Source organism: Andrographis paniculata, unplaced genomic scaffold, assembly GCF_009805555.1.
Source record: "Andrographis paniculata isolate CXL003 unplaced genomic scaffold, ASM980555v1 Contig82END, whole genome shotgun sequence".
Classification (NCBI taxonomy): Eukaryota; Viridiplantae; Streptophyta; class Magnoliopsida; order Lamiales; family Acanthaceae; genus Andrographis; species Andrographis paniculata.
The window spans coordinates 870,959-897,957 of NW_026137620.1; the positions used below are offsets into that span (position 1 = coordinate 870,959).

Genomic DNA, 26,999 nt, shown 5'->3' on the forward strand with positions numbered 1-26,999 from the left:
ATATGTTATATATTATATTAATATATATACTTTTATAAATATATGTTGATTGAGTCAAATAAGTTCGGTCATACATCTAATTATATATGGGCTGGTTTTTGGTGACTTTATTGTGCTAAGACATAAATGGGCCTGTATTGGGCCAAAGAAAATCGATTTTTAATAATTTAGCCCGGATGAATAATCCAGGCCCATTTATTCTAATAATAATAAAATTAATTATATAATAAATTAAAATTAAAATGTACATATGCAAAGTGTAATAGAGTAGAAAATTGCAAAATGATACAATTAAGAAATGAAAATAAAAAAGGGGTATCATCGTGTCATGATCCCAATACCTTCTTTTTTTACATCCAAGGGCTGGGATTAATCAATCTTCCAGATTATGATATTCCAGTAGTGTCATAATTAGAATAAACTAATCCACATAAATATTTTGGATGCCAAAACAAAAATAAAATAAAATAAAATTAAAATACAAAAGAAAACACCATAATTAAAAACAATTAATTAAAAAGAAAAGATGTTAATTTTTTTTTTTTTTTTTTTTTTTAAGAGAGAGAGAGAGAGAGAGTTACGTTGTTGATGATGTTCTAGAGTAGTGAAGGACCATAATATGATGGGCAGTGGATGAGTTTGGAGGTAAAATGACGAAATTGTCCCTCGGTGCACTGCTCCATATGTTGTCCCGCACGTGCTGCAACGTCAGGCTCGGTTGGAGTCTTTGCCCTTTGCATCTTATCTCAATCTGAACCGTCCATTTCGCCACGTCATCATCCCATGCAGATTAGCCAAATCTTTTTTGTTATTACTATTTTAACCATAATCATAATCATAATAATCAAAGTGTGGAGTAAAATAAAAATGTTTTAAAATTTATGCTTATTATCACTTATAGTAATGTGGTTTTAACGAACATTAATTAAACTAACTAAACTAATTTCATCTTAATTTCATAATAAATAAATTAATTAATTATAAAAAGTCAAAAACACACAATAAACATACCAAAAAGATCAAAATAAAACTAAAAAAAAAATAAATAAAGATAACAATTGTTTACTTCATCTTTTCATTTATGTTTTGTATTTTGTAAATAAAATAATAGTAAATAATTTATAGTAACTAAATTTAATAAAGTTCAAAATAAGCAAAGCCTTATCACTCAAGCTACCACAAACGCAATTGGTGAAGTCATGCTTTGTCACATATATCCTCACAATTATTATTATTATAATAATAATAATAATAATATATACATAGACGCATGCACGTATTATTTATTGAATTTAATTACCATAACTAAGATAAAATCAATTCATATATAAAATTAATTTAAATAGATAATTGAATATAATTAATTCATAGGATTAAATTTAATTAAGAAAGGTACCCTACCCAATAAATACATATAAATAATAATAATAAAAAAATTAAATAAATTGAAAGTGTCTACACTTTAATCATTTTGATAGGGACCCTTTTAGACTTTCTTCCTAATTCCTAAATCATTATTCTTTAGACTTATTTTTCTTTCATTATTATTCTTATTATACAATAATATCTATATCAATTATTGGTATTTCAACAATAATAATATGTTTTTATTGATTTATTTTCAATTTTATACTTTTTTTTTAAAAAAAAATCCAAAAAATGGTGGTTTTATAATATTCAAAATGTATGTAGAATAAATGGGGTGTAATAATTAAAAGGAGAAATTTAAATAAAAAGAATAGAGAAATTAAATAAATAATTGAAGGACGCGCAAAGTACGGCGAGCAATCGGCAGTTCCTATCATTTTATTTTATTTTATTTTCTATATACACTATACTATTACTTTAATTATTTTTATTTTATTTTGTTACCTAACTTGTACATGTAATTACATTATATATATATATATATAAATAAATAAAATTATGTGTGTATCGTTTGTCATGCAATTTAATTAATTAATATATTGCATGTCATCTTCACCTCTTTCATCTCCTTAAGAAACCTCTCTCTCTCTCTCTCTCTCTCTCTCTCTCTCTACTCTCTCTCTCTCTATATATGTATGTATATATATATATAGCTGTCTTAATAGTAGACTGAAACACCAAATAAAAATTGGACAAATCTACGTGAGAATTAATTAAATTTAATTAATTTAAGGGTTTTTTTTTTTAGTTTTTCGGTAAATAATATTCCATCCATCATTTAAATTTATGCTTATTTAATTGGGTATAAATTCTAAGAAAAGTAAGTAAAAATATAATTTTTTATGCTAAAAGATAAACGAAAATAAATTTGGATGACAACTAACGAGAAATAGGAATGTGAGAATAAGTTTAGATGACAGATAAAATATTTAATATATATATGTATGTATATTTATGTATGTAATAATTCCTATACATGTTTCAAAAATTATTATATCATGAATACGAATATCATCAACTTTTAGAATAGAATAAAATTATTTGATTTGATTAACCCTATGGGATATACTAAGGGTTGGGGGTAGTTAGTAATAAAAAATATTTCAAAGTTATATAAATATATATATATATATAGAGAGAGAGAGAGAGAGAGAGAGAGAGAGAGAGAAGGATATTGTTGTCTGTTTCTTGTCAAAAACACGTAACAAATCATTCAGCTATGCATTATCTTTCATGCATTGCTTTGCTTTCCTCCAACGTCAATCTCTCTCTCTCCTCTCTCTCTCTCTCTCTCTTTCTCTCTCTCTATATATATATAATAATTATATATATAGCTGTATTCTTGTGATTGACATTCCCCCTTAATATATATATAAGGTATGTATATCTAGTAGCTATACAAAGACAAAAAAAACATTCCAAAAATAATATTTTGTTAATCAAAGCAAACAAAAAAAAAAAAAGAAATTAAAAAAGAGACAAACTAAACAAGGTAAGCATGCAGAGTCTTATTAGACCAATCCAAATATAAATATATATATATATATAAATATAAATAAATAAATAAATAAAAAAGTTTGGTGTCATTTTTTTTCATTTTTGTCTGTCCCATACTATCTATCTAACATTACAAATACCCTTCTAATTTATAATATATTAAACAAATGTCATTACCTTTATATCATATTATAATAATATTTCTATTTTATTCTAATATAATACTAATATTTCTAAAACTCCGTGTAAAAAGCAAATGAATATATAGATATGAGACGGAGGAAGGAGAGTATATAATTAGTTAATTAGCTAACGTGGATAAGTGCACATCACTTAAGACAATTAATTGATGATGCCACTAATTTATTTATTTTTATTTTTTAAAAAATTGATTAATTAAAGCACAATATAATATTAAATATATGAATTAGTGAAAAGGAGAATTAGGACCCTACAAATTTAAATGGTCTTTGTTGAACCCATCGAAAGCATGACGAAATCCTACCATATGCATAACCTCATTAATGTCTCTCTCTCTCTCTCATTATATATATATATAGTCCGCATATCCAATTATATTTTTACATAACACAACATATGATGTATTATAAAATATTATATGCTAAGTTATAACATAACATATAACATATGATGTTTTATAAATATGCTGTAATAATATATAAGATATACTGATTATATTTATGTGATATATTGATTCGATCAAATCAACACTACACTCTGATTTGATTGGATCATGATCCGCAATATATATATATATATATAATTACTTTTTAAAATTACTTAAATTTCATTAACTAAATAGCTACGTGTGTAAGAAAACCTAAAATATAAATTATATATATATATATAATACTAATATACATTCAAAACTCCAAAATCTTTTATGTAAATGGATTTTTAATTGTAGAAAATATTTTTATATTTAAATTAATGGTATAAATCTTGAATATTATTTATGATATGTAAAGGGATATCATGTCAATGAAAAAAAAAACAAAGTGTACAAATAATCGATCATATATATATATTAATTGAAAGGCAAAAGGGAGCCCAAATGAAAGTACTAAAAATGATCAAATGCTTATCTTTTTCGTATTTCTTTTTTTGGGGATTGATAATTAATGATATCAATATAAAAAAAAAATTAAAAAAAAAATATATAATTTGGGTTGTGGGACTAACATCAATGTTTGCCACGTACTATTTGAGTAACTATCAATCAATCTCTCTCACTCATCCTTTCTCACACTAACTATACACACATATATATATATATATATATTTTATAGTAATAGTAATTGTGTTAATTACGGCATAAAAATGTTATAAAATTCTTTTTTAGATTTTTTTCTATGTGATTTAATTTTTTTTTAAATATATATAAATTTGTAAAATATTACTACATTTTACTACTACTTAAATACGAAATACTATAAAAGACAAACACTTTATTCACTTTTACAAAATATTACCTCCCATTCTTAATAAAAATTATTTAAAAATAAAAAAAAAAAGCTTTTAGTAATTTTTTTTTTCAATAATTAACAACAAAATTTTAAAAAATTAGAAATATTGATAAAAATAAAAAATAAAAATTTAACCCTTTAATACATCACTACAAAAAAATAATATATTTGTGACAGAATTCCGTCCCAAAAGTTCAAGTAGCTAACGTAATTCCATTATTAATTCCGTCTCTAATGTCATTAGTAACGAAAAAAATATATTTAAAGACAAAAAAAAATTTTGTTACAAAAATAATTTTTGGTTATAGTGTATATATATATATATATATATATAAAAGTAGCTTGATTTCATCATATCAAATCATCCCAAGATTTCTTATCTTTCATGATGGCTATGTCTATTTTTTTTTTAGAGTGAGAGAGAAGAGGAGAGAGAGTATTGGCAATATTGATGATTATCAATTACATATTTTAGATTCCAAATTGTGGTAATTCTTTAATGTTCCCTACCCACTTATAATCTCAATCATTGGCCACTAACTTGCATGCCTTCCAAAACCCTAGCAAATTTATTTATTTAATTTAATTTAATTACCAAATTAAATAATATATACATTAAATTGAATGGAATATTCAAATCCCACTAATTTAAATTTGTGACACTATTATTCTCGTTCATGCAATTAATTTCATAAAAAAAAAAAAATTAACGACAATTATTATGAATTGAATTGTTCAATATTTATCAAATTAAAGCAAAAGCAATTTTGATGAATTGGCTAATGTATATTTAAAATTAATTCAATCAAAAGTTGACTTAGGTACATAATTAAATTATTAATCCCTTAATATTATAAGAACACAGAAGAATGTTCAATGTAATATATTTTTGTTTAATTTGAATAAATTAATTATTCCTCAATGTTAAATTTAATTTAATTTAATTAATTAATTAATGGATATGGTTGCTACCATCCAATGTTACGTGTTTGTAATTTTAAAATATTGTTAGGAGAATTTTGGTGGTTGTGTTGTGATGTATAAATAAATAAATAAATAAAATAAAATAAATATATTTATATATTTATATATCTATTTTATTTATGGTATGTAATAATCAAGAAAGCTTTACATATACATACAGATTCTTACACATGTTAATCATCGAAAGGGTTGACCTAAATAACTGAAACTAAGAATAATATTGTGTAGAAGTTGAAGTTTGGATTAAGGAACAAATTAAATTGGAATTTTATATATGTAATTATTTTAATTTTAGGTCTTATTATATACTTTATGTTATGATATTTATATTTAATTTCTCAACTTCAACTTAGTGATTGAGGGCATGTCTATTACAGGATGATTTAAACAATTAAGAGAAAACTTAGTCCTAAATCACTATTATGATATATAATGTTGTCATGCAATTAAATTTAAGATGGAGAAAAAATAATAATAATAAAAAAATATGAAAAAAGAGACTATAAAAAAACAATAAAAATTATGAGTTTCTTCGGTCGTGTTTTGGGAATACTTAATATTTTGAACGGGAAAAATTATTCAATTGAAATATACAATTGATATAACATTTTAAATAAAAATGAAAAACTTATATATAATATATAATATATTAAATAATAATAAATATATACTTTGATATTTTTTTAGAGAAAAAAATTATTTTAGACAACACAATCAATAATATTCTATAAAACATTATATATATACATATATGTCTATATCAAAAAATTTGCAAACTTGATGAAAATAATTAAGCTAGAGGTAACACAATTTAATTAATTATAGAAGGGATATTTTTATGTCGATATATGACTTTATTATTATTTTTTTAAAAAAAATACAAGGTAAAATAATATATATAAATATAATTGCTAAATGCCCTCAATATATTTATGAATATATATATGATTAAATTTTTTGATATCAAGTGATTTTATGAATTTCTTGAGCTTTGTATAAATTGTAAATACTAAACATACATTTCCACTAATACCCTAATTAACCCTAATTATAAATGCATATTTTGAGTCAATAAATTAAATAAATATGCTTATACTAAAATAAATAAATAATAATATAAATGATTTTCCTGTGTTTGGTTTGGGAATCTGAAATTTAATTAAGTTAGACATATAGTTTTCTTCTACGTTTCGTCACTTCAACCCTAAACCTTAAATACTTTCCTTCCTTTGATCATTAACTAACCATAAAATAAATAAATAATTATATATATATACACACAAAATCCATCTTGAAACAAGATTATTAGAAATTGACCAAAACCCTTAAATCTTTTTTACCAAGAACTCTAATTATCACTCTTACAATATATATATATATATATATATACAAAATCCATCTTGAAACAAGATTATTAGAAATTGACCAAAACCCTCAATTTTTTTTTACCAAGAACTCCAATTATCACTCTTACAATATATATATGTATATATATATATTATGGCTACCAAGAAATGTACATCGTACCAACTTATGATGTTATCTAAACTTCTCCGAAGCTAAATATTTCTATACACATAATCTATGTATATAGATATAGATATAGATATCTCTGTGTATGTTGTAATCCCTTCTGGTTATGATGTTCCAATCATGGTTTCTTTTACCTAACATTAATTCTTCTAAGATATATATATATATATATATGTATGTATATTATTGCACACATATATGTTTATTAGTGTTTGCTATTTTAGGCTAATGTGGGAATTAATTCAAGAAACTAGCAAATAATTAAACAAGAAAATTTTTAATTTTAACTATTTTATATTTTTCATGCTGCATGTTGAATACTAAGCTAATGCAAAAAATAAAATTTAGAAAAAATAAATTAATGTTTACCTCTGATTCATTTTGCAGTCTGAGTTTGTTCACCAGGTACTTTATAACCAGTCGAATTGTCATCTTCCCATCCCTAATTAAATCAATAAATAAATAATAAATTAATTAAAATCAGTGCTAAAATGTGAAATTAAATTGGGCAGATTATGGAATTGGGGATAAAATTAGGGTTAGGGATTTATATGTGTATATATATATATATACTTGATTCTTAAGTAGCTCTTTGATATTTGTGGCAAAAATGGCTCTTTGTCTCTGCAAGAAAAATGATAATGAAAAACCCAAATTAATTAATTTATTTAATCCATGAAACAGATGGAATATTGATATGGATAATGATTGTAATTATTGAAGCTTTATTTTTTTAAAAAAAAATTAAATAAAATTGAAGAATGATCAATGGGATGATTATACTCACTGATTTTGTGAAGCCTGTAGCATAAACCATATCCCAGAATGTGGTCTCCTCGGCGGTTGGATTACTCTGAAATCGACGCCTGGCGGCGCCGCCAGGGGAAAATGTAAATACGGCGGCGCTGGTAGCGCCGCCGCCGACGCCATTAAAGAAGAGGGAGAAGCTATGCTAAGTGGGATCATAGCTGGCCTAAATGCCCAATTAATCTCTTGATTTGGAGGGAAATTCGAACTACTGCCTCCCTGTAAGAAAAATGCCGCCGTCGCCGGCGTCGGAGCATACCCGCCGCCGAAATTCATCGCCGCCGGTAGCGGAGGCGGCGGCCGGATTGGAGAATGACTAATACAGTTTCTGTCGTTATCATCGTTGTTGTTGTTGTTGTTGTTGTTGCTGGTGGTGGTGGTGGTGGTGGTGGGCATAAGTTCGAGCTCCACCAAATTGGCACTTTTCCGATCGGCGGCGCCGCCGCCGATGGAGAGCTGCAGCCAGGCGTCGTCGTCGTCGTCGGCGGCGCCGCCGCCGCGATTGCAATTCTTCGAAGTCGATTCGTTCAAGCTATGTGTTGTAGAACGATCCTCCTCCTCCGCCATTGGAGCTCCAATTAAAACCAGATCGGATCCTACGCCGCTGCCGGAAACACCATAACCGCCGCCGCCTCCGCCGCCGCCATAGAAAAATTGCCGCCGGTTCGCCGCCGCGGAAAACATGGTCATGGCAGCAGATCGGATGGCGGGAAGTGCAGCAATGATGTAATCATGAGGGCAGCAGCCATGAAAGGAAGCTTTTATCTCTGAAATTGAAATTAGGGTTTTGAAAATCAAATTGGGGATTTGGATCTGAGGGCATGATCAAGATGATAGTCGACGCCCCATTGACCACAAACCTAATTTGATTCTCAATATATATATATATGTATGTATATCTGTATATGTGTATGTATAGTAAGTAAAAATAAAGAAAAAAATATGAAAAATTGAGGAGTGGACAAATGGGTTTGTAGCTAGGTAGAGAATAAGAACTTACAAATCTCACTTTCCATTAATTCTCTTTGTTTGGAAGCTTGTGGGAGAGAGAGAGAGAGAGAGAGAGAGAGTTTTTAGAGAGAGAAAGAGACAGAGAGAGAGATGAAATAGTTGCAGGGATGATGGGAGATAGATGGAGGGGGGTCAGTCAGTTATATGTTATTTTTATATTGCCACATATATAATAATAATAATAAATTATTATTATTATTATGTTGTGTGATGAATTTGGCTAAGGGTCACCAATTTTTTTGATCTCCTATGTTTAGTAATATAAAGCCCAATTTACAGTTTATGTATTTAATCTTTTTATCTTTCTTTTAAATTTATTCTTACTATTTAAAAAAATATCATATTCAATATAAGGTATTTCTTAAATAGAATTTTTTAAAATTTTGAAAAAAAACAAAGGTTTATTTGATGCTATATTTTGTCGATATAAATAAATAGTATTCCCCCCGTCCTACATACATGTCCATGTTGCCGTTTCTGTCCGTTCTACATTCCATGTCACTTTCATTTTTTGGAAAATAATTACAAACTTTAATCTCATTTTAAATTTTTTAATTTATTTTTTTTAAATTTTAATTAAACTAATTAGTTATCTTAATCTTAATTTATAATTATTTATATTATAAGATAATTATTTTCACTAATACATTCTTAATTATCTTCTAATTACACTCCTTCTAAAATACCGTGTCTACGGTGTAGCACGGTACGTGGGACGGAGGGAGTATTATATTAGTAGATAATTATCCTTTAATATAAATAATTATAAATTAAGATTAAGATAACTAATTAGTTTAATTAAAATAAAAAAAATTAGAAATTTAAAATGAGATTAAAGTGTGTAATCATTTTCCAAAAAAGAAAAGTGACATGGTATGTGGGACGGATAGAAACGGCAACATAAATATAGTATTTGGGACGGAGGGAGTATTATTTTAAAAATGTTATTAGAAAACTATTAATAAATTAATAATAAATGCTCCCTCTTTCCATTCCAAAAGTTATTTAATAATAAAATACAATTACTAAAAAAAAATATATATATATATATTGATGCTGAATATAAACAGGGACTTGAGTTTAATTTAGGAAAATTAGGAGGAATTTACAAAAGGGGTGGCTGTCTTTTTGAGATATCACAAAAAGGTCCTTTTCATCGGATGCTGCTATACAATTCGTAACTTCTCTTTTTACTTACAGCCCCTTTTGTATGGAAATGATAAAACCTTTTATTTATTTATTCACCAATAACTTTGTCTTGTTTATACGTACACATTTTATGACATCATATTTTTTAGTACTATTTTTAGATGGTATAAATTTGATGGTTTTTTTTTTTTTTTTCTTAATTTATTCTTATTTTTTTATTTAGAATAAATTTATAAAGTATATATAGAAATATAAAAAATTACGCCTAAATAGAAAATTTTAAAATAATAGAAGATTTAAAATGAATGAAGTATATTAGTAGTAATAAGTTGTAAATAATTACACATTATTTGCACAACGCATGTCCACGCCCATACTCGTTTCGCATTGCGGGGTGGGTGGGTCTCCTCAAAACTGACCATTACATACATACATATATATATATATATATTTCTACATATATTGCTCGAAATATAATTATTTTATTATTTTGATTGTTATTACACAAAGTATTTATTTTTCTAATTGAGATCTTCTATTTAGTTTTCTATTGGTAAGTATGGACTCCACAATATTTTACACATTAAATAACTTCAAATTGAGACTCTCTCCGTCCCAAAACTATAGTTTTAATTGAGTTGGACACGAGATATAAGGAATATTGATATTATATTGATAGTGGCTAAAAAATATAGATAAAAGACTTTTTTGCCATTGTGATTGTATTAGTGTAAAAAGTAATGGCAATTGTGTAATAAAAATGAAAAAGTAGGGGTAGTTTTACGGTGATATGGTTATTTATGGAAATAAGACTATTTTTTTGGGACGGAAAAAAATGATAAACAAAACTATTGTATTGAGACGGAGGAAATATTTATTTATATAATATTATTATTATGTCAAATTAAGATTTATATGCAAAAAGCATCACAACTAAAGATTTGCTTAGTTATAGTTTGAAATTGATTTGAAATAATATTTTGATTTGAATTTTTTAAATAATATTTTAATATAATATTTTTTTTAAGAAAAATAATAATATATTTTTATTAAAAAAATGTGCGTGTTAATTTCATTTTAAATCACAAAACAACAAACCCTAAACTCCTTATAATAAATAAAGGATTACTTTAGGATCTTTGGAAATTTCACTTTCAATACTTCATAATTTTGTAAATATAAAATATTCTTACCAAAATTGTGTAATTATTTTTATTTAATAATTTGTTAAATTTATACATGATTCATTTATGGTGTGTTTGTTTAGAGGTTTGAATTTTAGGTTTGGAATTTGAATAGTTATAAGATTTTATATACATATGTTCTGATGTGATGTTTGAATGTAAAATTGATTTTTAATATAGTATAAAAAAAAATATGTGTTTGAGTTGACGTTTTTAGAAGAATTTTTTTTTAGTAAATAGTAAAATATTTGTAAAATCCTTCAAGCACACACACCTTATAGTATAATCCCGTTGTCTCTTAACAATCTATTTATTTTTTCATTTTGGTCCGTCCCATAACAAAGTATCCATTTTCTTTTTTAGTAATTGTACTGTCTACCTAACATTACAAATACCATTGCAATTTATAATATATTACACAAATGTCATTATCTTTATATCATACAATACTAATAGAGTTAATTTAGTCTTTTTACATTTATTTCTACTTTATCCCGATATAATACTAATATTTCTAAAACTCCATGTGAAAAACAGATGGATATATAAATATGGGATGGAGGGAGTATAACTTTATCCATTTATAATTTTTTATTATCCTTACCTTAGCAAATAGTAACTAATTTATTATTATTTTTTTATTGTCTCTTTTTTTTTATAATCAATCTTTTAATAATTTTTTTTTATAATACTTCAAATTTACTTTTTTATCCACGTTACTGTAACATTGAAATTTTATTAATTCTTAATTTTCATGCTCGATCAAACCTATATAATTTTAGGTGTACGTTATACAATAATATATATATATATATATAAGAATTGTATGTATATAAATGGTGCATAATTAATTATGTAATTTATTTATTTAATTAATTAATGAGGATATGGTTTGGCATGCATGTCTGTGCAGTGTTTTTCCTCAAAACCCAAGAAACTGTTGTTAACAGAAACAACGCGACGTGGTCTTCTTACATATATAAATAAATAAATAAATAAATAAAATATATTTAAATAATAAAATAAATAATTTAATTAAGAGACATTCTTTCCATTATATTACAGGACAGGGCAGCATGCATGTGCTCCCCAACAACGTTCTACACTTGACTCACCTTTCGTATCCTTCCCCCTTGTAATATTATTGCTCCTCCGGTCCAATACAATAATCTTATTTATTATTTTCATAAATAATTATATTATTATAAAATTATTCTTACATTTTTATTATTATTACACAATTGCCACTGCTTTTTACACTAATACACTCGCAATGGCAAAAAAATCTTTTACCCGTATTTTTCACCCACTACCAATATCGTGCCAAACACAATCCAGACTATAGTTTTGGAACGGATAAAATATAATTTATTTATTTTATTTAATTTCATTCGAATCTTCCATATATACAATTCTATTTATTTTGGCTACGTTTAATTACACGCCTCTTTGTTTATACACGAGTTTTGAAAATTAAAAAAAAAAAAAAGAAAAAAAAAAAAGAAATTTGAAAATAATATAAATGGACAGGGATCAATATATTTATAAGGATGATCAATATATATTTATACATATTTTAGCATATTTATAATAATATATATATTATATTATAATTCAACATATGTTATTTTACAACACAATATATGCTGGTCATTCATACGTGATATTTTGTAAAGAAAAAATATTTTTAATGTAATAAGTATTTTAGATAAAAATAAGTTAATTTCTTGTGATATTTTTTTTTTTTGAAAAAAATTATTATTAATATTTTGTATATTTATATATATATATATATATAAACATCATGAATATTGAATAGTGATTTATGAATATAGATACAGATGTTGTGTATGTATAGGTGCGGGAGGCAGTGCGTGTATTAGCCTTGCTTTCTCCTCCTGAAAAAGCTGATCAATATGTTCTCTTCCTATTTTCAGATTATTATTATTATTATTATTATTATATTTGTTCCAATCACGACAAGAAATGCATTAAAATAATCACACTTAATTTGTTCACTAATTAATTATTATTATTATTATTATTATTATATAACATTCCATATTATTTCATTTCAAAAATAATATTTACAAAATTAAAACCAAATAAAAAGTTTATTGTATAAATTTTCACAATAATTCCTATGATTATAATTAAAATTGCATATTTAACTGTTTACCATGACTTCTAATTAAAATGTACATTTTTTTTATCATTTCAAATCAAATTAATAATATTTATTTGACACAATTTACAATAAAAATATATTATTATTATTATTTCACAAAATATTACACAAAAATATTATTTAAATAAAAAATTCAAATCAATACTTCATTTCAAATCAATTTCAAACGTCTTTTACAATTTTGAGTTCTTCACAATCAATATATCCAACAGTGCAATATTTTTACATTTCACTTAAAATTAACAACGTACAATTTATTCGTTCTAAATTTTGAAGATATTTTAATCAATATATTCATCACTCTATTAATATTTTTTAATTTACTTAGACAGAGAATATAAATAAAATATAATTAGTAAGTTATTAAAAAATATATTAGTAAATATAATTATTATATATTAAAAAAAATAAATTATAAATTTAAAATATAAAATCACATTTTTAAAAAAAGAAATGGAGAGTACAATTATTTGGTATATATAATAAATGATCACAGACATATATAAAGAGTACAAAGTTCAGAACTCAGAAGTATTTATAGTGATATATATATATATATATGTATACGTATATTTAAAGTCCTCCCACATCTTTGACATTATGGATTTATATTCATGACAATATATTCCTTTAACAATTTATCCATTTTTTTTATTTTAGTATGTTCTATAAAAAGTATTCATTTTATTTTTTTTTAGTAATTGTACTATCTACCTAACATTACAAATATCCTTCTAATTTACAATATATTACACAAATTTTATTATATTTATATCATACAATATTAATAGGGTTAATTTAGTCTTTTTACCTTTATTTCTACTTTATCCCAATATAATACTAATATTTCTAAAACTTCGTAAAAAAAACAAATAGATATATAGATATAAGATGGAGAGAGTATATATATATATTAATCAATTTTTAATATTGAAATAATATATTTATGTTATATATATATATATATGTATTAATGTGTGTGTAAGAAAAGGATCATATGAAATAATGACTTAACCTTGGAATAAAAGCATCATAGTTGTACCTCTGTCTATATGATGGAGATATTTTTCTACCACCACAAAACATTATATAATAATAATAATAATAATAATAATAAAAATAAAAAAAAATAATAATAATAAAATGGTTGATTTAATGAAAGAAAGCTTATGTAACTCTTTTGATCAGTATTGTGTTTATTCAGAGCTTTGATTCAGATTTTTATTACATAATTATTGCGATTTTTTTAATAAAGTACTCCCTCCGTCCCATTCAAATGTTATCATTTTCTATTTTCGTTCGTTCCAAAACAAGCTTACCATTTCCTAATTTAGTAATTGTACTACTTACTTCACATAATAAATACTCTTTCAACTTACAATATATTACACAAATCTCATTACTTTTATATTACACCGTACTTATAGAGGTATTTTTGTCTTTTTTACTAATATATTCAATATAATACTAATATTAAAAAATCTACGTGCAAAAAGCAAACGCCACCTTGTTGCGGGACGGAGGGAGTATACTATTTCCGTCCGACTCTAAATGTCTCATTTATTTCTTGTGTGTTGATATTTGAATATTAATTATTATATCAAAACATAGTACAAATTTAAAAAAAAAATTGCAAAAATACTTCAATTAGTGTCTTATAATACTAATAAAAAAATATTTGTACAAAAAGTTATACAAATATAAGAATATTTTTAATATTAAGTACAATGACGTAAAAAGTAAATGTGACCCTTAAAAGCAGATAAAAAAGTATTACATTTAAAATTATATTTGAACTAAAAATAAAAAGAACATAGATTCTACTATTATTTAAATTAAACAACAAACTTATCTATTTGATATCTCTTATTCACATTGTCAATTCTCAACAAAAATGGGACGTTTCTTTAGTTGTGTTTTGGTATTTTAGTTGTCATGTTTTAAATAAACAATAAATATCCATCGCCAATTTATCTGTTTATTTTTTACATTTTAATTTTTTAATATTTATTATTATATCAAAACATAGTACACAATAAAAAAAATAACAAAAATATTTCTATCGGTGTTTTATAATACTAATGTAATGACATTTGTACAAAAAATTATATAAATATAAATATATTTTTAATGTTAAAAACAATGACGCCAAATGCAAATGGATAGATTGATGGTAGACATAGGTATTAGTACATTATATTATAAGATAAATTATTTTTTAGTCCCGAATCAGACCATTTATCAGTTTAGAACAATAAATGGACTATATATGAAAATAATTCTACAAGTAAAATTTTTTTCGCTAAAATAGTTCTCCGGTGCTGGACTCGCCACGTTGGCCCGCTGTTGCTAACATGTCATCGCCACGTCATTGATATGTCTAATATAATTTCAGCAAAAAATTTTTACTTACAGAATTATTTCCAGATAAGGTCCATTTAAAGTTTTTAGATGATAAATGAGGTCAAATACGAGACAAAAGACTAAGAAACTTTGTAAAAAAAAAAATTACGTGTTGCTGATATGTTATCTACATGGCGATGACAGTCAACAACGGCGGGCCAGCGTGGCGAATCCGATACCGGAGGATCATTTCAAATTTTTGTTTTTACTTACCGAACTATTTTCAAATATTGTACATTTAAAATTCTAAAATGATCTAAAAGGTCCATACAATACTTTAAAAAATATAAAAATTACCCTTTATTTTTTCGTTGTAACCAATACCAAATGCCAAAATAATATATATATATATTCACGTATACATAATACATACTAGTTTTTATTACAATTAATGTAATTATTTTATATTTTAGAATGTCGAAAATTAATATATTTATTAGGTAATATAGTAAATGTGGTATTTTAATAATGAAATAAATACTTTTACATTTCACTTATTATGATCTATGTAGGTTATACTATTGTACAAATTTATCTATTTTATTTTTTAAAGATATTTTAGTTAATACATTAATATACACTATGTATCGGCGGCGGCTAAAATTCAGCACTGTACTGAATAGCACACCGTGTGCTACTTGACAACACGATATTATCATAGACAATATACAATATTTTCGTCGTCCAACCAAAAAATATATATTTATTTTTAGCACGGAGTTTAAAAAATAATAATATTTTGATTATAATAGATAATTAAAAGTAGTGTAAAGATAATTTTGTCTTTTCTTTTTGGTGTCAAAGTAACGATGTAATGGTTAGGTAAGGACATTTGTGAAAAAAAATAAAATATTTTTTAAATAATTATTTTGTAATTAGACAATTTAATATAAAATGTGTATATTTTGTGAGTGAACGAAAAAAATATATTTTAGTGGATGAATGAAGTGTAATATAATGTGTCGATTATCCTGCTGATTCAACCCAAAGAGCACAGATAAAGCGTGCGGATAACACATATTTTGTGAAATAAAAAAGTGTGCTATTTATTCATACTTAAAATATGTGTTCTATAAAAATGCATGTGCTCCATAAGAGTATGTAATACTTCCTTCGTCCGGCTCTAAGAATCTTATTTACCTTTTGTGTCATTGTACTTAACATTAAAAATATTTTTATATTTGTATAATTTTTTGCACAAATGTTATTATAATAGTATTATAAGATACTAATAAAATTATTTTTGCAATTTTTTCTTAATTTGTATTACGTTTTCATATAATAAATAATATTCAACGATCAATATGCAAAAAATAAATGAGATCTTTAGAGCCGTACAGAGATAGCATGTTTTATAGTATGTCGGATGTTAGTTTATATGATATTTTGTATTATCATAATATAAATAATGTATTTTCTACAGTAACATTGCATACAATGTGTTATTCAACACGAATCTGAAAATTCAATACCATAATCACCGTAATAATATATACTTTCTTATGTAATTCAATTTTTTTTTTTTTCATCTAAATTTATTCACGTTTTATTTTTTAGTAAAAAAAATAATATATTTTGCTTTTTTTTTACTTATTATTTTTTTATTTTTTCCTATTTTTTTAAAATTTATGATCACTCACGAACAAATGAAATGAAAACATACAAAATAGACAAAATTAAATGAGAATATATATAGAGAGAGAAAGAGAGAGAGAGAGAGAGTAGTAATTAGTAGTAATGAGTAGTAAAAATAAATACAAGTAGGTGGAAAATAAATAAAGACCCACACCACAACAAAATAGGGCCAACCAAAACCTGCTTCATCATCATCATCATCTCTCTCTCACTCTATATATATATATTCTCTCTCTCTATATATACTTAGAGAGAGAGAGAGAGAGAGAGTAGTGGTAAGCAAACTCGAGAGCACGTATGGGTGATCGTATACGACGTAATCATCATGCATGGGATGCTTTTTCACTTTCACACACTCACACACACACTCTCTCTCTCTATATATATATATGTATATATATCCCAAACCATTATGATCAATTTGTATGCATTCAATTCCAAGTTATATTTTGACATGAAATTTAATAAATATTACTCCCTTTCATCCCTGATATTTTGTCCTCTTTAGTGTATATACGAGAATTTAAGAGGAGTATAATTAATAAATATTAAAAATATATTAGTGAAAATAATTATCGTATAATAAAAATAATTACAGACTAAGATTAAGATAACTTATTAGTATAATTAAAATTAAAAAAATTATAAATTAAAATTTTTAAAATAAGAATAAAGTATATAATTTTTTCAAAAAAAAAAAGTGACAAAATAAATGGGACAAACGAAAATAGAAAAATGAACATGAGAAGTGGGACGAAAAGAGTACTATCTTTTGGTAATAATAATTATTGATATCTTTTATATCTAAAGACTATTTTGTTCTTAACATATAAATTAATATAAATGTAAAAATATTTGTTACATACTATAATAAGGTCAATATCTTATTATATATATATATAAATTATATTAGAACAATCGAAAATAAAAGAATAAATATATTTTGCACAACATAATATATATATATATATATATATAAATATGCAATTGCAATTGGACTTTGAAGAGGGACCATTATATTATTATTTATTATAATAATGATGAAGATGATTATGATCATGGCCTTTTCTTCCCTTCACCTATCTATCAATCTATTTATGCATGTCTTCCACTATTTATTTTTTTACTTTTCATTTATTATTATTATTATTATTATTATTATTATTATTATTATTATTATTATTTTTTTCAATGAATAGGAAAAAGTTAGTAGACAATATATAATATTATTATAGATTTTACATTTGATATATATATATATATTGATATAATATGAAATAGGACGGAAATTTAGTATATGATATATTTTTACCCAATACATATATTATAAGTACATTGTTTAAGACAAAGACATAACATCTCTCTTATTTATAATAATGATAATAATAATAATAATAATAATAATAAAGTGTCGTCATGATGGCATCATGAGTACGTACCACCACATTATATATATATATATATATAACTCTATAGTGCGATCCCAACTAAATTAAATTAAATTTTATTATTTTTATTTCCTCTTATTTTCTAACATTTTTTTAAAATTTAAATAAGTCATCTAATGTTTTTTTTCTTTTTTTATTGATCCGATTTTTAAGTTATTACGCTCGATTTGGAGATTTGCCCAATACTTTCCCATAGTAGTTTTCTTGGTGCCATGATTTGCAAACTATTATGTTCGAATTGAAAATTTTCTTAAGATTTGCCCAAAGTAACTTTTTTTTTTTTTTTTTTATTGACATGATTTGCAAACTATTAAATTCGATCCAAAAATTTATTCCGGACTTGCCAAAAGTAATTTTTCTGATTTATCTAATTTGCAGGATATTATACCCAACTGAAGATCTACTTGGGGCTTCCCAATGTAGATTTTATGACTGACCAATTTTGCAGGTTATTAGGCTCAATTTAAGATTAGGGAAAAAATTATTTTTAATTCTGATATAATCAAAATTCATCAATTTTGGTCACAATACAAAAATCTTATCAATTTTTGTCCAAATATAACCAAAACTCATCATTTTTTGTCCAAATATAAAAATTTTATTAATTTTACTCCCGATATAACAAAAACTCATTATTTTTGGTCCAAATATAATCAAACCTTATCGTTTTTTGTCCCACCGTTAACAAACCGATGGAAAATGCCGACGTGAAAAGAAATCAAACCTTATAATTATATTTGAAGAAATTGCACAATCTTGCAAGTCTACGTCAGTATTTTCCGTCGGTTTGTTGATAGTAAGACTAAAAAAGATAAGGTTTGATTATATTGGGACAAAAAATGATGAGTTTTTGTTATATTGGGACTAAAATTGATAAAAATTTTATATTTGGACCAAGAATGATGAATTTTGGTTACATTGTGACAAAAAATGATGAATTTTGGTTATATTAAGACCAAAATTAATAACATTTTTATATCGGGACCAAAATTGATGAATTTTTGTTATATTGAGACTAAAAATAATTGTTTCCCCTAAGATTATTTTGACCCACTAATTTTACAAGTTATTACACTTAACTCGGAAAATTTACCCAAAACTTTCCTAATATGCATTTTAAAAAATAATGATTGTAGACAATAATAATAATAATAATAATAATAATAATAATAATGCATGTGGAGTAATGAATGCAATTTGTTTAAATGTCAGGTGCATGTGAGAATAATCAATCACGCCCTAATACTTAATTACTATATGTATACTGTTTGTTAACTTCTGCATGCCTAATATATATATATTATTTTATTTATTTATTTATATATATGTTTTTATAGGATGATGATAATTTTTGTTTCCTATTGCAATATATATATATATATGTGTAATTCTTGTTTCTAGCAATGTATTGTTATTTTACAGCACGTGCATGTTCCCATCACATGTCATCTTCCATTTATTAATAATCTTAATTCAATAATATCTATATTTATATATAATATAAGTATATTCATGTATATTTAATTCATAGCTTTGTTTTATTTTAATATTAATTTCAAATTGGTATTTTGATTTGAATTTTTGGTTTAAATAGTATTTTAATTCAATTTGATATTTTTTGAAAAAAATAATACTGTATTTTATTGAAAACATGCCGACTATATATATATATATATTAGCCCTAATCACGTGAGTAACTATTTCCAACACATAATTTGAATTAAATTAGCATATATTGTATGAATTATTGTCATATACAATCAGTTCATATTATATATTTATATTATTTTTATTAACACGCACTTTATATTAAAATCAACAGTGGATATCATATACTGTCGATTTATATATATATTTTTTTAATTTTATTTTAACATATAGTTTAGATTTAGATCAGCTGTTGGGTATTCTGCCTGAACTATACTTTGGACATAAATTTCATGATAGTAGTTTTAGAAAAATTAGACCTCTCCGTCATCCAATTTAGTGTTCATTTGATCGGGCACGAGTTTTAAAAAAAATATGGAAGATTAGAAATTTTTATTTTTCTTGGAAAAGAAAAGTGATATTTTTTTACTAAAAAAAGAAACGGGAATAAATTTGAATGACAACTAAAAAAGAAAAGTGAGAATAAATTTGAATGACGGACGAGGAGGGAGTAATAAGTATGTCCGAGAGTGGTTATTATTGAAAATTGATGCACTTTAATTTTGTTTTTAATTTATTTTTGGGACACCATAATTTTGTAATAATTAATTAACAAATTTAAAGGTAGCTAATTAATTTGTGACGACCAGCATGCATGTAATCATTTTATTCATTTATTTAATTTATTTATAGTGTACTTAATAACTTGAACCTTAATATTATGTTATGTGCTAATTAGTTAGTAAAAAATTGTATATAAAATAAATGTTTGATATGATATTTAATATATATATATATGTAATTTTCTTTTTTTTTTTTTTAAAAAAAAAAGATTGTTTTATGCTATATTATTTAGAAAGTGAAATTTTGATGAAAAAAATTAATTTTGAAACATAAGTAATGATTCAAAATATATCTATTTTTTTTCTTTTTTTTTTTTAATTCTTTTGATGATATATATATATATATAAATGTAATTATTTCAGTAGTATTCTTGAATGGAAGGCTATAATACACTGAGCAAAAAGGATATTTCCTCTGTATACTAATATTGGTGGTGGGACACAATAAATTAATCAATTTAAATTATATATATATAATAAATATAGATAGATACAAACATGTAGTGGATGAAAAATCATATGATACCAAAGTTGCAAGAAAAAAGAGGGCCAACTTTCCCACAGTAACAAGTCCCCCCCTCTTTTAGGGCTCTCTCTCTATCTCTCTCCATATATATATTAATAAAATATGGATAAACTCTTGTTTTAGTCCCGTAATTGGATCCTTTATCATTTTAGTCCCGTAAGTGGAGCCTGTTGTAAACTAGTCCAATAAGTGAAGAATTTTCGCTGTTTTAGTCCTTCGGCGCCGGAGACGCCCGCGTGGCTCGCCGGAGGTGATGTATCCGCCAGGTCAGCGCGACACCTGGCGGACACATAGATTTTTTTTTTTTTTTTTTCATTTTTCTAAATGTTTTTTAAAACTTATTTTTAATTTTTTATTTGTATTTTTATTTGGTCCAATTATAAAAAATTAAAAAAATGAAAAAAATAAATAAATCCACGTGTCTGTACGGGACACCTGGCGGACAAGTCATCTCCGGCGAGCCACGCGGGCATCTCTGGCGCCGGAGGACTAAAACAACAAAAATTTTTCACTTATGGAACTAGTTTGCGACAGACTCCACTTACGAGACTAAAATGATAAGGGGGTCCAATTACGGGACTGAAAAACAGTTTACCCATAAAATATTTGCATTGCATTGAATTAAATGTATTGATATGTTATTGTGACTTGTCTTATTGATCTTGCTTTTTATTTTTTATTTTTTGTGGAATTTAATTTGTAGATTATTAAGTTCGTTCGAAAATTTATTTCAAAGAGTAGAAATTGTAAATTTTTACGTTATAATTAAATAAAAATTATTCACATCCTAATATATGGAATACTAATTCATTTTTTTATGAGTACACTTAAATGTTATCTCTATTTTAAATAAATAACAACAATTTTTCCAATGCTATTAATTAAATATATTTATCAATGAATTTTCCAAAATGATCCCAATAACTTTTATTTTGCACTAAAAATGTTAGTCTTAGAGAATATATTTAAACAGTAAAATTGTTTAAATTTAAATGGTATTTAATATGATAAGAATATGTATTTAATGTGGTAAGTATATATTTTTTTATATACTCCCTCCGTCCACAAATCGATGTCTTATTTTCTTAATTGGGACGTCCAACAACTATTGTTCTATTTCTTTTTTTAAACACAAATTTTACATTTTTACCCTTAATTCATTTATTATTTTTAATCTCTACCATACACTTAAGAGCAAATTTGTCCATTCATAATAAAAAGACAATCACCTAAAAAATCGTGCAAATATATTTTAAGACAATAAAAATTTGGCGAAGGAAGTAATATTTTCTCCATTCACTATCTACCAGGAAAAATTTAGAATATTAATATTTTATAGTTAAATAATACAATAGAAGAATTTTTTTTTTACTCCTAAAACCTTTTTTTTAATATTAATATTTTATAGTTAATTAATACAATAGAAGAATAAATGTCTTTTTTACCCCTAAAACTATTTGTTTTTTTGATGATATTTTTGTAGTATTTTGTATAAAGTGTAGGACCTCTTAATGTAAATAGGGTTCAAAGATTCAAGTTAATTATAATACTCCATTCGTCAAACTAAAAAATATACATATTTTTATTTTGGGTCATTCAATTACAAAATAAACATTTTATTAAATACCTCACATTTTTTCAAAATACCCTTACTTTACATCACATCATTACTTTTACACCAAAAAGCAAGGGCAAAAATGTCATTTTATTACTTTTAACTACCCACTATAATTAAAATACTATTATTTTTTAAACACTGCGCCAAAAATAAATATTCACTTTGTGTGTGGACGGAAGGAGTATATTTATTATTGATTATATATATATATATATATAATAAAATAGTAGTGAAGGCAGAAGCATGCTAAACACTGAAACTGAAACCAGACATGCATGCATTTTCTTCTCGATAATAATAATAAAATAATAATAATAATAATAATAATAATAATAATTGTGCATGGATTTATTTATATATATTTATACACAGAGCCCTAAATATTCCATTCCTTTCTGTGCCTTAAATTTATATATATATATATATATTCTTCTTAGTTTGTTGAGAGATGCCCCTCTTCACCATCATTACTATATATATTTATTTAAATTAATTTGTTACTCATTATAAACTTATTATTTCGAAATTAAATATAATATAATATATTAATTATTTAAATACCAAGTTGACTGATCAAATGGACAACACACACTATCAAAAGTTTCAATGTGTCTCTATTTCAAAAAACTTCAACACCCAATAGTTAATTAACCATTAATTTATTATATTATTTTTTTTAAATGTAAGAATATTGGTTGGATATGGAAGGGCAGTTTTAGAAAGGGATAAATGATATTTTTATCATTTTAATTTAGCTTTTTTAAATTATATAGAAAGGGCATCAAAATTTTGTCACATATATTGTCGTGGCCCTATTTGCACTATATATATAATTTTAAATAAATAGACAGATATATAGTATATATAGGTCAAAATTTTCATGTGGCTACTCTATATAAGTAGTATATTTTAATAGAACATTGCAATTGTTGTATAGATTTAAAAAAAATATAAAAAATTAAAATTAAAATTAAAATTTAAATGAAACTTCAAAACAACACACTCAAATATAATGAGAAATTCGTGTTACAAATCAATGAATTTCTGTGAGATTGATTGCAAAAGATTGTTGAATATTGATCCATAATAATAATAATAATAATAATAATAATAATAATAATAATAATGTGTCGTGTCATGATTAAGGTTACTAAAAAGAAAATAAAAATGGTCCAAATTAATAAAAGTAAACTCAATATTGACTTGGGAAAAAAATCATTCAACTTTTGCCTTTTGTCTTTTGTCCTTGCTTCTAATAAATCCCTAACTTTTAATTATTATTTTGCCATGCACAAACAAACATATATATATATATATATACATACATGCACACACACATTCATATATATATATACATACATATAATCATCCCAAATTTGTAGGGCATGGGGCTTTTTTTTTTTTTTCTTTTTTTTTCCATTAATTTTATTATTGTTTTGAAAAATATATATGGTCCCCTTATTTCTTCTTATTATTATTTTCTAAAACGATAATAATAAAAGCGACGAAAAAGGTCAATTATTACGTTACGACTATATATATGTATGGATCTAACGCGGAAGTCATGTTATATCCATACATTTACTTAAAAATGTTTTTTTATATATATCGAGAGAGAAAATTAAATATATTTGTAATGATAACAAATAATTTTGGGGTGAATAATTTTTATAAGTTAATTGTAAAGAAAATTATTTAAAAAAAAAAAAACAAATTAACATTAATTTGTCTTTTACAATTTAATTATAAATAATGAGGGATACTATTATTTTTGTGTGTTCTTGTTCTATATTTTATTTTTTACTTTTTTTTTTGAAAAAAAAAAATATTATAATTAAGATTTTAATTATGATTAAAATGATCTCAATCTTGAACTCAAATGTATCAATCCAACCAACATTAATTATCAACAAATAGTTTGTAATAATAATGAATAAAATATCAATAATATTAAAGAATACTATTGTTAAAATTTTTGGGTTTGTGATGTTTATATATATATATATATATGCTTATATTATGGAGAAAATTGCAATTTATATATATGTTTGATTAGAAATAATATTTTTAATATGTGTATATATATATATGAATTATGATACAAATATATTTGTAGTTTTGTATGTGGCACTTATTATTATATTTTTTATTTTAACTAAAGTTTATATAGAAATAGTCTTGTATCTAATTTACAATCGATTAAAAAAAAAAAAAATCTTTCTTAGTATTGACATGACACATTCAAATTTAACATGAACTAGCCACACAATAATTTCTAGCAACAAAATTTAATGTAAATTGAATTTGTGAATAAATATACTCCATTTCTGTCAAGCTAAAAAGTATACATATTTCTATTTTGGGACGTTCAATTACAAAGTAAATATTTAATTAAATACCTCACTTTTTTCACAAATACCCTTACTTTACATCACATCATTACTTTTATACCAAAAAGCAAGGGCAAAAATATTATTTTACTACTTTTAACTACCCACTATAATTAAAATACTATTATTTCTTAAATACCGCGCCAAAAGTAAATATTTACTTTGTGTATGAACGGAGGGAGTATAAGATTAAATTCACGTCAATATATGGTGTCTAAAAGTAAGGTGCGAACAAATGTGATCACCATATTTATTTAAATGACCAAAATAATAATTGATGTAATATATAAACTAAAAATACATTTATTCAAATATATATATATATATATGTATATAATTAGATATGCGTTGCACCATGATTAATTGTGTGTTCAAAGTTGGTCCCAACAAGACATGTCTACCTTGATTATTACATGCATGCATGCAAATAATTACTTATTATTATTATTATTATTATTACAAAATTATATATATGATACATGCAATGCAAAGCAAGGCCCATTAATAATGATTCATGCAAACTACTCTATATACATATTTCAATTTGATGTGGTCAAACAAAACACTATTCTTTCACTTATTAAAAGCCCATAATGTTTTTTTAAATAAAAATAATAATAAATCAAAATGAAAAGGCCTTCAATAGAATCATGAAATAAATTAAAAACGAGAGAGAGAGAGAGAGTTTTTTTTTTTTTTTTTTATGGTTACTAATTATATATACTTTGAAACTTCTCTTTGCGGATAATTAATTAATAACTGCGTTTTTTTAATACATATTGGATTCTATGCTGAACATAATAATTCAACATGACTGAATTAACTTAGCACCATTGATTAACAATAAATGTTTGAATTGACTAAATTATCCTTCTCTAATCAATGGTTAGGATTAATTCAGCACATGCTGAATTAATTTAACAAATCAGCATGTAATCCAAAACCTTTTTAATAGTTCGAGTTTTTGGGAGAGATAGTTATTTTACATCCGGTTTGGTATCAAAGCCTAAGTTAGGTCTCGAGTTTGACTTCCGACCGTCCCCAATGCATGTTTTTTTAGTTCCCTAAAATAATTTTGCAAGTAAAAAATTTTCGCTAAAATGATCATTTGGTACCGGACTCGCCACGTTGGCCCATTGTTGCTGACATGCCGTTAACGCACCTGACACATCAGCAATAAGTGAAAAAACAAATTATTTTATTTTACAAAATTTTTTTTCTTTTATCATTTTAGGACTTCAAATAAACGTGTTTAACAATAATCTCGCAAGTAAAATTTTTTCACTAGAATAGTCATCCGACGTGTCACTGACATGTCAGCATCACATCAACAACGGAGGATCAGCATGGTAAATCCAGCACTGAATGACCATTTAAAAAAAAAAAAAAATTATTTACAAAACTATTTTAGACATAATTTATTTAAAATTTTAAAATAATA

At 24.5% G+C, this 26,999-nt stretch overlaps 1 protein-coding gene across 3 annotated transcripts; it reads right to left on the reverse strand.

Moving 5' to 3' along the window:
* Positions 1 to 276: 276 nt before the first annotated feature.
* LOC127241432 (protein LAX PANICLE 2) lies at positions 277 to 8,859 on the reverse strand. Of its 3 annotated transcripts, none has more exons than XM_051260482.1 (5): positions 8,737 to 8,859; positions 7,717 to 8,503; positions 7,503 to 7,553; positions 7,299 to 7,371; positions 277 to 751 (listed from the first exon to the last, which is right to left on the reverse strand). In XM_051260482.1, the coding sequence occupies exons 2-5, from the start codon at positions 8,424 to 8,426 to the stop codon at positions 578 to 580; spliced, it is 1,008 nt and encodes a 335-aa protein (XP_051116439.1). In that variant the 5' UTR covers positions 8,427 to 8,503; positions 8,737 to 8,859; the 3' UTR covers positions 277 to 577. The 3 variants fall into 3 exon arrangements, with proteins under 3 accessions (XP_051116439.1, XP_051116438.1, XP_051116436.1); XM_051260481.1 differs by having other exon boundaries at positions 7,717 to 8,596; XM_051260479.1 differs by having other exon boundaries at positions 7,717 to 8,635.
* Between the last annotated feature and the right edge of the window lie 18,140 nt (positions 8,860 to 26,999).

Coding starts and splice junctions, on each gene's coding strand:
- LOC127241432 (XM_051260482.1), bottom strand. CDS start 8,426: ATGACCATGTTTTCCGCGGCGGCGAACCGGCGGCAATTTTTCTATGGC. Junction 7,554..7,716: donor CTACAGGCTTCACAAAATCA/GTGAGTATAATC, acceptor TTTTTCTTGCAG/AGACAAAGAGCCATTTTTGC. Junction 752..7,298: donor GACTGCAAAATGAATCAGAG/GTAAACATTAAT, acceptor TGGACGGTTCAG/ATTGAGATAAGATGCAAAGG.